The sequence below is a fragment of the Phodopus roborovskii genome, unplaced genomic scaffold, assembly GCF_943737965.1.
Source record: "Phodopus roborovskii unplaced genomic scaffold, PHOROB, whole genome shotgun sequence".
In the NCBI taxonomy this organism is placed as follows: domain Eukaryota; kingdom Metazoa; phylum Chordata; class Mammalia; order Rodentia; family Cricetidae; genus Phodopus; species Phodopus roborovskii.
This window is the reverse complement of record NW_026126563.1, coordinates 14,093,723-14,107,806: the sequence shown is the minus strand read 5'-3', so window position 1 is coordinate 14,107,806 and position 14,084 is coordinate 14,093,723. Positions and strand designations below refer to the sequence as shown.

General features: G+C 48.0%; 1 protein-coding gene across 1 annotated transcript in view; it reads right to left on the bottom strand.

Annotated features, from left to right (window-relative positions):
* Ttc39c (tetratricopeptide repeat domain 39C) overlaps positions 1–13,016 on the bottom strand; it is a 67,758-nt gene extending 54,742 nt beyond the window's left edge. The window contains exon 1 of the mRNA XM_051201987.1: positions 12,384–13,016. Coding sequence (XP_051057944.1) covers positions 12,384–12,538 — 155 coding nt within the window. The 5' untranslated portion in view covers positions 12,539–13,016. The remainder of the gene's footprint in view (positions 1–12,383) is intronic.
* Positions 13,017–14,084: the final 1,068 nt, after the last annotated feature.

The following is a 14,084-nucleotide window of genomic DNA, read 5'->3' as shown; positions in this document are numbered from 1 at the left end:
CTCTCCCTCCCTCTCCCTCTTCCTCCCTCTCTCTCTCTCCCTCCCTCTCCCTCTCTCTCTCTCTCCCTCTCTCAGTTCAGAGTGAAGCTCCATACTCCTTGTGATCACAAGTCTGAGCTCTGGAGGTGCCTGTCGCTCACGCAAACAGCCACACTTTCCCTGAGGAGCATTTCAGTAGAGCGGGGACGTGGAAATTCCATCTGCGCTTACTTCATTTTTCTGGATTCCTCAACCATACTCTTCCAGGCCTGAAGAACTCTCTGTGATAAGTTTCTGTTGTTTCGCAGCTTAAAACCCTTCTGTTAGGAGGACAGTTCACCAGTTCACTCTCTTCTCTCAAAGGCCCAGGCCACGGCCAGCAAGGGAGAGGGACTGGCCTGAGTCTTCTCCTTTCCTGCTCCTTTAGCAGTGGTAACTTTTCCAGAACAAGGAAGAACCTCTCAGGCGACATCTCTGCAGTCCCAACTTTGGCTGAGCTGCTTGAGACACCATGGCTGCTCCCAGCTGCTCCCAAGGCTTGGCCCTTGTCTCATTTTATCGTTATTTCAAGGTGGTGATTTCTAACTCACTCTGTAATCTCCAACTGTAATCTCCAAAATTCAAGCTAATGAGGGTGTCATCAATCATCAACGTAGAAATAACACCAAAAAAAAAAAAAAAAAAACCAACTTGGATCGCATAAGTGGTTAAGAGCTGAAGCTCTTGTGTACACGCAGATGTACACAACACTCTTTTCTGAGCAATCAAACTAATGTGAAACTGACTTGTACTGTGAAACATAGTTACTCCCGACCATTAGGTTTCTCCATCGTAGCTCAGGAGTCTAGAGCCCATCCCACCAGCATGGGCCTGATGAACCTGGACAGTGTCAGGAACTCTTCTTCACATTCCAGAGATTTCCCTGACAAAGCATAACTTGAGATTTTGCAATTCACTGCTCAAAACAAGAGATGGAAAACAAGTCACTCAAGCTTTTCACGGTGACTCCTCCCATTGGGAAGCACCCTGAAGGGGCCACAGGGCAGATATTCTGCTCTAATCCAATTGCTTTTTAAGGGGCCTCTATTATTTGGCAAATTCAACTTGAACTTGGATGCAAAATGGTACATGTGTTACTCCCAAATCATGTTGGAATTGTCCTAAGAAGCCTTATTAGTGGTGAGGTCAAAGGATGAGTAAGAATTTACGGATCTGGTGTCCTTGACAACCGGCTATCTTATGGTGAATAACTGACACAAGGAAAGGCCCAGGGGAATGTGGCCCAGAGGTAAAACAGGAAAAGGACCGTCCGAAAGCAGAGGTGGTGACTGCGTGGTATGACAAGCAGCAAGCTGTCACTGACCGGGAGGGAGAAGCCTCAGCTCCAGATACAGATGTTTCTAGAAAAGCTCCACCCAGCAAGGAATCTTGATGAGCCTGTAAGAACAGGCTGGGCTGATGTCATATTGTGAGTGAGAGCCAAGCAAGTATGGGGCCCTGTCAGCTGCTCCTAAGGCAGGGAGGGCAGAGAGTCAAGGCAAGGCATCCTGTCCTATTTCCCACGAGACAATAGTCCTTTGGACTATGTAACTGTAGGCAGCTGTGTCCTCCTTTCTGGAGTTGTGGGTGTTAAAAGTTTAAAAGCATGTTTTTAATTTGTACGATGGGCTTAGTAAAAAGCTTACAGGATTCCTGAAGGGTAAAGATGAGTAGCACCCTGCAGTTCAAAGCTAAGAAGACTTGGGTAATAATGGGAAGAGGCCCAGGACCAGCAGGTCAGTGATGCATTGAGTAAGACAAAAGGAAGGTCCCTGATGGCTCTGAATGCACACAGCAAGGGACAGGATAACTGGGGATGACAATGCTTCCAGGAACTATTTGGGGCCCACAAGTAGCACGTCTGTAACCAGGAAAAACTGGTGTGTCACGTCACCTGGGGGCTCTTCATCCTCCACAGAAATGTGAACCTGGGGCCGCAGACACAAAGAAAGCGCTGCATCCTCCACCCGCTCACACAGCCTCAGCTGGGCAGACGGCCACCCCCCACCCCACCCACCCCACCCCTGCTGCAGCCTTTAGTGAAGACCAAAAGCCTGTGGGCTCACAGATGAAGAAGCCCTTTCTGAACCTCCCGGTCTCAGGGTTTCTCTGGAGGGGCATTTCAGAATCCCAGGGGCCCCTGGGATTGACACAATCACCACCGTGGGGCGGCACCCAGGATGCAAGCCATTGTGCAGTGTGTGAGCTCTCAGCTCTGTCCCAAACTGCCACCTTAGCATCTCTGAAAATTATGAAGATACAGCATTGGTTTAGTTTATTTCTATTTACACAGTAATAGTTACGTCTGCCCCTGGTACTGAGCGAGACTAGTTCCAGGCCCTCGTGGTCCATAGGCTCAGTATTTACAGCTAACCAGTGTGTATGCCCCATACCTTTACGTCATCCAGATCACCTATAATCAACAAGTTTGTTTTCCAGCACAGTACCTGACGCACAGAAAAATCTAATTTTGTGTTGTTTAGCTATTTCTGGAATCCTTTCTTTCAGGTATTTTCAATCCCTGTTTGGCTCAGCCCTTGGCTATAGAAACTGTAGGCACAAAATGCAGCCACGTTCGTTGCAACATTCAAAGACATTCATTGTCAAGATCTGACCCTAACTTTGGAAAACTGTGTTCCCAGCAGACAAACTGCTTGTGGTTTTTGATGGCCACACACCACCAACCAACATTTATTTGTATCATGTGCTAGGATTTAAGCAGTGTATTATAATCCACTTTTAATGTATTCAACATCCCATAAATTACTAAAAACATGAAATACTGGATACCGACAAGTGCAATTATTCAATTTGCTTGATTTTATGTGTTTACATCAATTTAATGTTAAAAAGAAAATTGGGAATTGGTTGTTTTTAAACAAGATTTTTAATTTTTTAAATCATGTGTACCCATGCGTCTGCACATGAATGCAGGTATCCACAGAGGCTAGTAAGAACGATGCTGGGTCCCCTGGAGATGGAGTTATGGCTGGCTCTGAGTCACCTGATATGGGTTCAGGGACCTGAAGCACTCCTAATCATTGAGCCATCTCTCCAGCCCCTGGTTCTTCATTTTTAACTCTACTTGAATACTGATGTTGCCCAACTCCCCTGCAAACCCTTCGCAATTTACCATCTGACCCCGAATTATTAGTAAAGGCTTCTACAGTCTCGGCTGGAAGTGTGACCTCAAGATACAAACTGTTTGCCAAGACCCTGGGTCAGCGCATATCCCATGTTCTTAAAAGGGAACTTGATTATTTTACACTTCCCGGACAAAGGTCAGCCTGGCCCGACCCTGGTTCTTCTGTTAGGGTCACATCCCTTTTCCCTTAACGCAGGGAATGCGCTGCCACTTCCCTTCTGTTAACGCGCACAGCCCTTAGAAGAATCTCGGCTTTGCTACTACATCCAAGTTTGTTCACTACTTAACAGCTACAGCGTCTGCGTCTATTGTATGTTCTCTTGGTGAAAGCAGGCTGAGTGTATGTGATCTGCATTATGAATGTTTGACTACTTTATACTATGGGACATTTCATCTGCCAATCTCATTTTCAGACCATAAAGGGGGAATCACAGACTGTCTGCCATCCAAAGAGCACAGCTGTGATGCCCTCAAGAGTCACGACTCCACAAGTTCCCAGGGAGGCAGGCCTTGTCACAGCCCGGCCACTGAAAGGGCTCTGGTCTCCAGCATCCCGCCTCCTGGGCCAGATGCAGGTGACATCTGAAGGAACTGACCAGGACAAAGACTCTCACTGGTCCGGTGTTTCCATGGTGGCTGTCCAACCCTGCTCAGCCCAGGGCAGGCTGGGCCGCACCAAGAGGAAAGAAGTGACAGAAGATTCTAGACTTACCTCCCATAAACACTCCATGGCCGGTAAAGGGGACCTGCTTTTATTTATTTACTTAAATTTTAGTGCATGTGGGGGGGGGTGGAGGAAGGGAAGGAAGGAGGGAGGGAGGAGGGAGGGAGGGAGGGGGGAAGAGAGGACACGTACACCGTGGTGTTTGTAGAGGTTTGAGCAACTTTGTGGGGTTGATGTGTGTTCAACTGAGGTCACGAGTCTTGTGCAGCAAATACTTTTCCCTTCTGTGCTAACCTCAATGACCTGTTCTGTTGCTGTTTTTCATGATTTAGTCATGTATTCAAAAGATAAATGCATCCAGTGATCTCTGGCAACTTTGGAATGAGGAATGTTGTCTTCTTTATCTTAATGTCTGAGCTTCTATTTGTGGTTGTGAGCCTAGGCTTTAATGGCTGAGCCATCTCTCCAGCCCATGTATGTGGTCTTAGCATATCCCAGAGGCACAGTGTTACGGGAATGAATGAGCGATCCGCTGTCCCTAAGGCTGCTGGCATCCAGCTGTAACGGAAGACACCGGACACAATCTCAACTCTCCTTCCCCTGGCTCAGGTGTTGTATCACCTGCATAGAGGCTGGGGTCCCAAGGAATGAGCTCTCTTCAGGGAGGGACTTTATCAGAAGCTACTAAGAGTAACAGACCAACCAAAATGTGAGACGTTTATAGAAGCCTCAGGGAGAACCCGGAAGAGGCTGAGGAAATGGGTTTGCTGTTCACAGCGGCTTGCCAGGGGAATGAGATGCGCTTGATGGGAAGATGTCTATCACTTCCCGGGCCTCGCAGAACACCAGCAACCTCAGGACCTGTGTGCACAGGAAGCCTCTACAACAGAAGCCCTTTCCTACAGACAAGAGGCGGGGATGTGAATACAACACAGGTACCCACAAAGTAGAATGAGAGAACCACTCTCTTTCACTCTGACCTTTCTCACACACACACACACACACACACACACACACACACACACACACACACAGGCTCACATAGGCTCACATAGGCACACGAGAAGGTCCACTACAGCCTGGGCAATGCTAACTACTCTAGGGAGAGGTAGAGGGACTCGGGGCATCTTACACCAGCCAGGTGGTTTGGTGAGGAGTTCCTGGGCGGCAGGAAGAGGTTCACAAACTGCCTAGAGAACTCACCCGAACAATGGGGTTCAGTGAACTCTCTTCTGAAACTTGTATAGGAAAAATAGAGGTCACATCCAGTGGCCACTCACAGACTCAGACCAGACATGCCCCACACACTTGCTGCTTTGTGACCTTAGCGGTTCACCTGTGTCACCATGCTAAGCCCCTTGTCTGCTCAAGGGAAATAAATACTCAACGCATTCCCCCAGAGAGCACGATTATGTGGGGAGTAAAATCCCCAAAGGACTGGGCATGTGGCCTGGCACTCAGCAAGTACCAGTCAGCAGCCACCTCGCTCATTTCGATGTATACTGGGGCGGGAGTCACCTCAGTTAGTGATTTCAGTGGTGCCACAGCTTGGGACAGGACTTGACAGGGGCTGAAGCGTCTCTCAAAGAAGATGTGAACAAAGGCATTAAGTTAGCTAGGACCCCTTGAAAGAAGACCGTGTCTGGACACGTAGTGACTCTGGGGGTGCACCCTGGCATCCGACGCAGACGTCCTTGCCAAAGGTCTGGGAATGTCTCTGAAGGGTTTTCTTGTACATGTACCTGTGTGTACCATGTATTTAGAACCTCTTCAACCAAAGGGAAGAGATGGAGGCAGAAACAAGGGGGGGGGGGGGAGATGAGGTTGCTGGCAAAATGCCAACCAATCTGATGAAAGGAGACAAGCTCATCTCAGTCTTCACACGGATGTCAGGGAATCATGGCTGGCGCTCCTCACACAGCAACTTTATGGATGACTCTACAAACTATGCCCTCACTCCTGCTTGTTCAGAAGGCGGAGTGCATTTTCCCACAGCTGCACACACAGAGGCTGACTCAATGGTGACTTTAGAGGGGTACTGTATTTGTGAACTTAGGCCCTGGGGTCACAGTCAGTGCTGAAAGAGGTACTGTAGCACCCTCTCATCTTTGAGAGACACTGTTCAAGACCCACAGTGGATGTCTGAAGCACTCACAGTATTGAACCTTCTGAATGCCATTTGTCTTCTTCACACGTTACATGATGACTGCACACAGGAAGAGGTTAACAATAAAATAAAGCAACGAATAATAATGTAAATTATTATAAGGTTTTGAACTGGCCAGATGTGGTGACACACACCCATAACCTCAGGACTTGGAGGCTGAGGCAGGGGTTCGAAGCCAGCCTGGACTATACTGATACTCTATCTCAAAAAAAAAATTCAAACTGAAATAAAATAAAAATTAATGAGTTGCTTATTTCTAGAACATTCCATGTAAGACTTTCAAACTGCTGTTGACTGTAAGTAACCAGAAACTATGAAAAGTGAAACCACAGAGAACAGCATAAGGCAGAGACCAGGTTCTCCCCACCCCTGTCATCCCCTCTCACAGTTTGAGTTAGAGCTAGATGGAGTTTTGAAATTGAGGGCAAGATCATGTGGCCTACTCAGCCACCAGCTTCCTGTGTTCCCTCAGTGCTTTCTTGTCCTTGAGGCCTTCGACGTCTCAATGCTGTTGCTAAGGAAAGATAGGGTAAGAAAACAGTATGTATGCAAACCTCAAGCAGCCTGTGAAAGGTAGAAACTCCTAGGACCTATAAATGGTTTTCGTGTAACTAGAAAAGATGGAGGATGTAGAGATGGCTTGGCAGTTAAGTACTGTTTGTGCTGAAGTTCAGTTCCCAGAACCTTTGTCAGGCAGAGCTTGACTATGGTCAACTCCAGCTCTGGAGTAATCTGATACCCTCTACTGGCTGCTGTGGGCACCTGCACTCACATGTGCATATACGCACTCACACATACATACAATTAAAAATTAAAATGAACCTTAAAAAAACAGAAGCCTTTCCATGGTCCAATATTATTTCTCTCTTGTCTTTTTAGCCTCAAGCAGATTTCCTCCACTGGCTTAGAGGAGAACTATCATCTAACAGAAGCCATTATCAGTGACTAAGAGCATCCAGACTTTCTGGAGGCGCATTCTTAACTTTGAATCTGCACAAATGTACGTGTGTGTATACACACACATGTATGTGTGAATGCGCCCATGGCACATCCTAAGGTTTTGTGGAGGTGAGAATTTTTGAGGGGTGCTATTCATTTCCTCTGCTCCCTCCCATTATTCTATGGGCACCTGATTTTTTTTTTTAAAAGAATCTCACTTCAGCTAAATGAATTCTGAAAGAATATTTAATCAGACCTTCCCATGAATTGCAACAGGCAGAAGGAACTCAAGGCGAGCCCTTTGGTAACCACGCCACTGAGAGAGGAAGCCGGAAGGATCAACAGATGAAGTTACCAGCCGTGTTTACCCTCAGTTCTCAGTTTTTCTTGAATTTCTGCATCTACAGATTTACTCACAGACTCCAGCATCAAAGCTGAGCTACCCTACTATCTCTGAGCACCCAAGACATGGTCTCACCTCTGCGTCTCAGGAGCTGAGCTACCCTACTATCTCTGAGCACCCAAGACATGGTCTCACCTCTGCGTCTCAGGGATGTGACATGGGGTGGAGTAGGGAAGAAGCCTGGGCCCCACCAGTCTGATATCCTTACCTTGAATTTTCCCAAGGATGTTCATGATTTGTACCTGGGCTAGCTTCATGGTCCTGCCACAATTACCTACTGCTAAAACTGTGATGCACAAGCAGCTACAGACCAGAAGTGAGCAAATGAGTGTGGCTGTGTCCCAATAAAACTTTATTTGCAAAGACACACAGCAGGCAGGAACTGGCTAGTGGGCCATACTTCCCCATGTCCCAAATGGGATCAGAACCATCTCTGCAGCAATAGCCCTAATTCTACAGTCAACATGTTCTCAAAATACAGACATGAACATGACTCCATTACATGTTCCATGACTGTGCTGAGCAGTTTAGGATCTGTACATGCATTACACACATTAGCACACACACACACACACACACACACACACACACACACACACACTATTTATTTACCACAAATTTTTCTTTCACTTTTAATGTTTTCTGGCATTTTATAATTTAAAATGGAAAAGAAAAACAGAATCCATAATCTCAGCTACATTTTTTTCTTCTATCAAATCCTGGCCAAAACGTTATTTGTCCACATTTATAATGGATGATGTGTAATGGGCAATACACACTATATTTGATGTGCTTGGGATTGAACACAGAATTCTATGCACTCATTCTCAGCACATTCTTTACTATGCTTATTATTTCAGTAATATCCATGGCCGGAAACTGGTAGCAATACTGTCAGAGTAAGACTTACAAACGTCAAAAAGGATGTCAAGAGATGGGCGGATGTAGCTCAGCTGGTAGAACGCATGCCTAGCACGCACGTGACCCTGAATCTGGTCCCCAGCATCACATACACTGGACATGGTGGGGGGCATGCCTGTCACCTCACCACTCAGGAGGTAGAGTGATATATAAAAGTTCAGTCTCATTCCCTGTTACATAGCAAGTTTGAAGCTAGCTTGGGCTCCATAAGGCCCCCCCCCCAAAAGAAGAAAAAAAGATGATGAGAAAGAAAACAGGGGATGTAATGGTAGCCACTGGGAAGAAAGGAGGCTAAATGCCAGGTAATTTTTTTAAGAGATTACACAGCTAGCTGAAGTGCCACATGTCTCTGGTCATCCTCGGGGCTTCCTGAGAGGTCTGCCCCCTCTCCTACCAGCCCTCTGGTTGAAAAAGCTTCAAGAAATATTTCTAATCCCCATGGAAGAACATCCATGCTGTACCAGTTCCTACACAGGACCGTTGCTACCTATGGTGAAACTACTCGTTTCCTCAACGGGGCATAGGAAAACGAACTTCTTACTTAAAACAAACAAACAAAAAAAAGGTACTTTAATGCTAGATAGACACTGCTTCTTTGTTCATCTGAAGAAGAGGACTTTTACCAGAAAGGGTTGTGGTTCACTGTTAGAAGCCAATAAAAAAGACTGTGGTAATAAAATTAACCTTGGGTCAGGGGATGGAGCCAGCTAGCTACAGGGAGTATGGAGGATCCAGGGAGCTGGATAGAGAGACACACAGGAAGCAGTAGGGAGGGCCTTAGAGATGCACTGTCTGTTTTGGTCTGGATGTGCAGAGATGCTTGCTGTGCCTCTGGGGAAAGGGCGAAGGTCAGCTGGTTGCTCCTCCACAACCTCTTTTATCTACCAGGTTTTCGCCCCAATTATCTGACCCCTGAGTCTTTACTGGTAACAGAACAACTTAGATTAAAACGACAGCTAGGAATCTGGTTCCCGATCCTCTACGGCTAAGCTGAGCTAGAAGTGACACCCAAACGCTGGTCACAAAGCCAATGCTGAGTTTCCATTCTCTGTTGGAATGAAGGAAAGCGTTTCCTAAAGCATCGTATGACTGTCCAATGTGGTACAAGGGTGAGCACTGCATAGAGGGCTGTCAAGCTGGCTCAGGTGGTAAAGGTGCCTGCCACCAAGCCTGAGGATCTCAGCGTGAACTCCACATCCCACAAGCTGTGTACCCCCCCAAACATGCACTGAATGAATAAATAAAGTGTAATTTAAAATGTAAATGTAATGGCTATCTGCATAAATGGGGCGTCCTACCTTGTGCTGAAACAGCGGTGACAGTACATACATCCACTGCATGCACACATGGCGTATAAGCAGACTAGCTATTAACTGCACGCACACATGGCATCAGGCTCCCCTGATTCTTGTTTTTGTCTGTCTGAGACAGGGTCTCCGGTATCCCAGGATAATCCCACATTCTCTAGGTAGCCAAAGACAACCTCAAACTTCCTATGGCGATGCTCAGCCTTTACTCCAGAATGCTGGGATTCTAAGCATGCACCACCACACCCAGTTTGAGTGGTGTGGAAGCCTAGGAATTGGATCCAAGAGTTCACACACAATAGGCAAGAACCCAACCAGCTGAGCTATACCCTGTCCCCAGCTCTCTTCCTGTTATGTTTTACCAATCCACGCTGTGCTTTGGGTACTGTTAATTCTACCTTTGTTTTACAGGTAATACAGCATCCACAACAGGGAAGGGCTGTATATTGGAGCCCGAGTCCCTGGACGCCAGTTTCTGACCATCCTCCTATGCAACAGTGCTCCTCCGCACATTTCAGAGGTGGGAGGAAAGCAGGGTCTTTCTGCATCCCAGCACAGCAGATGGAGCAAGGGAAAGCTGATAGGATAATGCTCTCACTCACTCTGCTCCTCTCCCTCCATCCCAACTAAAGCTTTGTAATAGTGCTGGGAAATGAGGTTGGGGCAGGCTGCAAATGTCTCACAAATTTAGCAATGGAGAAAGAACGGTGAAACCCAAGTCTTGATTTAGAGCCATGGTGATGGATCCCGTCAATGCCAAGAGTCTCAGTCCCTCACTGCCACACTAACGGTGACAGTGAATGAGGGAATGCGGCTGGAACTTGTGCTTGGCAAAAAACAGGTACCACAATGTTTTCATTTCTTCCTCATCCCCAGTTCCCAGCTATACATTTCCTAATCTCCTTCCATCTCCTTCCCTACAGAAAGTTCCACTCAAGATGTATCTCTCTGCTGTTAGCACAACAGCAGCCTTCTGGCGACAGCGCATTAAACTGGTCAGTGGTTCTCAACCTTCCTAATGCTGAGACCCTTTAACATAGTTCCTCATATTGTGGTGACCCCCAACCATGAACTTATTTTCGATGCTACTTTATAGTTGTAATTTTGCTACTGTCATGAATAATAATATAAATAATATAAAGAAGGGGTCATGACCCACAAAATGAGAGCCACTGGGCTAAGTAAAGAAAAAGGTTCCCGCTTTCAATATGAAAGTAACATTAGCACTTGGACTATATAGTGAGTTCCAGGCCAGTCAAGGCTACATAGCAAAACCTTGTTTCAAACAAAAAAAAAAAATTTTTTTTTAAATTAAAACAAACCCACAAGCAAGCGATAATACGGAATTAATAACTTTTAAAAATCTTCCATCAAAAGCCAAGCTGTGGTGGTCTAAGCATTTAGTCCCAGCACTCTGGAGGCAGAGGCAGGCAGATCTCTGTGAGCTTGAGGCCAGCCTGGTCTACAGAGCCAGTGCCAGGACAGGCTCCAAAGCAATACAGAAAAACCCTGTCTCAAAAAACAAACACAAACAACAACAACCAAAAAAATCCTCCAAAGCCTTTGCTGAACTCAGCTCAAATCAAACGTGTGTGTGTGTGTTTTAAATAAGTCATTCTAAGTTAAAATGTTTTCATTTTCAGACCCATAAGAATGAGAAGGAGCTGACTTAAAAGTAAACCTTCAGTAGAGCCAAGCAAGGTATGGGATGCAAGGCTGTAATTCCTAGCACGAGGGGAGGCCGAGACAGGAGTTTCAAGGCTAGTCTGACCATTTACAAATCATAGACTGTGTCAAAACAAAGTAAACCGGGTTTAGTGAAAAGTTTCTAGTTGCAAGATATCTATCTGCTTTGCTGTTTGGAGAGCAATCTCTGGGCTTGGTGGAAACCGCCATTCTTTGAAGTCTAAGCATTTCTCATTTGCTAACACACTCAATTCTCCATCACAACTACACAGTGATTCGCTAATTTCAACCTAAACTACAGGCTTCAAGAAACTCTGAGGCAGACGCCCTTAAACATGTTCAGGACCGCTGCTAGGCATCCGATTGCTTGTCCACATTCACCGGGTAAACCAGCTGGCTTCCTGAAGCACAACACCTGGATGTTTGGGGTTCCCAACCAAACGAAGGTTCCTCCCACAACAGCACAAACAAAATTTAACGAACACACATGTTTTCCCTTCCATTCTTCCGCATTCCTTCTACTTTCTTCTTACTAGAGAAATTCTTAATAAATCCCCTTTCTTGAAAGACATAGTAACTCATTTCGAAGACAGGCTTTGGAAGGATAAGCAGAGACAGGCGATCAGAGTTTGGGCTCAAATTTGTTAAGTTCCTGCACAGCGCGACAACCATACAACACAGTCTTTAAATAACAAAAGCACTGGGAACGTCCAAGGATACAAAGCAGAGCGCCACACTAGGACCCGGCGAGGGTGCAGCGGGCTGTGCTCGGGTCACAAAGGCTACCCAGGCAGCACGCGAGCCAGAGTCTCAACCCTGCAAGTGCCAGGCTCGATGCTGCCTCTGATGAATCAGTCCCCTAAGCCAATGTGCGGTGGGGGACCAGGCGACAGCTTGAAAGCAGCGGAGAAACACTGGGCACTCCTAGGAGGGCAGAAAGTGAGCAGGGAATGCGGTGTCAGGGAGAGAAGGGACAACGCAGCGGGGGATGGGGAGGGGAGGAGGATGGGGCCAAGGCTGCAGATAAAGCCCTGGGAGGCGGGGGTGGGGGGCAGGGAAGAGAGCAGCCGCAGGTCGCGAGGTGACCACCCGGTGCGCGCAGCCAGGGCAGAGAGTCGGCAGAGCGGTGTCACCTGTATTGTTTGAAAAGCTGATCCGACTCCCTGAAGCCGTTGTTGAGCAGCATGTTGATGCCAGCCAGGGCCAGTTCCGCGTCCTGCAGGGGCGCCGCCGCGGCCGGTTCGCCTTCGTCCCTCCGCCGCGGCCGCTGCTGCTCCGAGCCGGCCATGGGCGCACGAGGCTCCGCGCGGGCCGAGGCGAGGTGCGGGAGGCGGCTGCAGCGGCCCGCGCTCCCCGAGCCCCGCTCCGACCTGCCGGGAGCCGAGCACAGCAGCCGGCAGGGGGCGGGGAGGGACGCGGAGGCGGAGCCGCCGCCCGGCTGCGGCGCGGGGAACGTGGGCGCCGGGCCGCCCCCACCCGCCGCCCAGGATTACTCAGCAGCCGGCTCGCGGCCACCCCAGCCGTTTCGGGTGTCTGCGCCCGCTTCGATCCAGCCGCTCCCGAGCCGCCTCCGCTTCCTGCAGCCCCTCCGGGCCCCGGAACCGGCCCCAGCGGCCCCCGGACTAGTGCCCAGGCTGCTGACACCCACGCGAGGCCCCAAGGCCCAATCCTGCCGGCCGGGATAGGATGAACCCCGGACACACTGGGAGGCCCGGGGAGCCTAGCTCGGGGTCAGAAAACTCCTGGTCCGCCGAGGCAGAGCGCGGCAGGGAACCCAGGTGGCCTTGGCCGGGGCTGTAAGTGTCAGAACCCTGGGGAGTCCAGCGCCCATCACCCCCAACTTCGTCCCGACCCGGGCCGCCCACTAGGCCCAAAGCAGCCAATCCCCGAGCAGGTGGGCGGCGGGGGCGTGGCCTCCAGCACCTGGACCCCTTGCTGGGGCCCACCAGGAGTCATGAAGAGAAGAGGGTTCCTGTGCCACATGGCTAAATATTTAAAAATATTAAGAAGTAAGCTGTGAAGGTGTGTTCTCTTAGCGCCCTGACGACTATACTTCCATGCCAGCGAAACAGAAAAGCTGTGGTTTTTATGTAAGCAAATGTCAGCAAAATGCCAAAGGTGATAATTTAACCAGAGCTGCAGAGTCTCACTTCTGCTGCTGAGCTGGTGGTGCCTGCATGCACCATTTAGACACGAAAAAGAAATCGGTTTATGGGTTTCAAAAATGTTATCTCCTTTACTTTAGCACTTAAACAATACTGTTACAACTAAGACTATGCTAATGACAGATGGGCTATCCTCCCTACCTTAGAGCTCACTCACGTCAAACAGAAGAAACTTCCTGCTGAATGGCTTTTAATCATCAAGGGCATTCATACCCAGATTTACACATTGCCCCGAATATAACATCCAACATTATAGTGAGTTTAATAGAAATTATCACACAAATATGAAGTAATTTAAACTCGCCATGCACATTAGTTTCATGGTTGCTTGTACTACTCTTTACAAGCTCATTTAACTCCATATCTCATTTTCATCCATGAAATTGAAGAGTAGCGCCAGCTGCTGTCATCTGTCAGCTGTTAGACTTCTTTTACTCCTTTCTTCCAGGATCTCACTATGTACTCAGGCTGGCCTGGAATCCTGGGCTCAGTCACCCTTCGTGGCCTCCCAACTAGCTAGGACAACAGGGTTATGCCTTAAATCTAACTCTATACAACTCTTGTAAAATCAGGCTAATTTTTTGCTTAAGACAGAGTTGTACTCTGTAGCCCACACTGACCTTGAACTCACTGCCATCCTCCTGTCTCAATCTCCAGGCTGCTGGAATT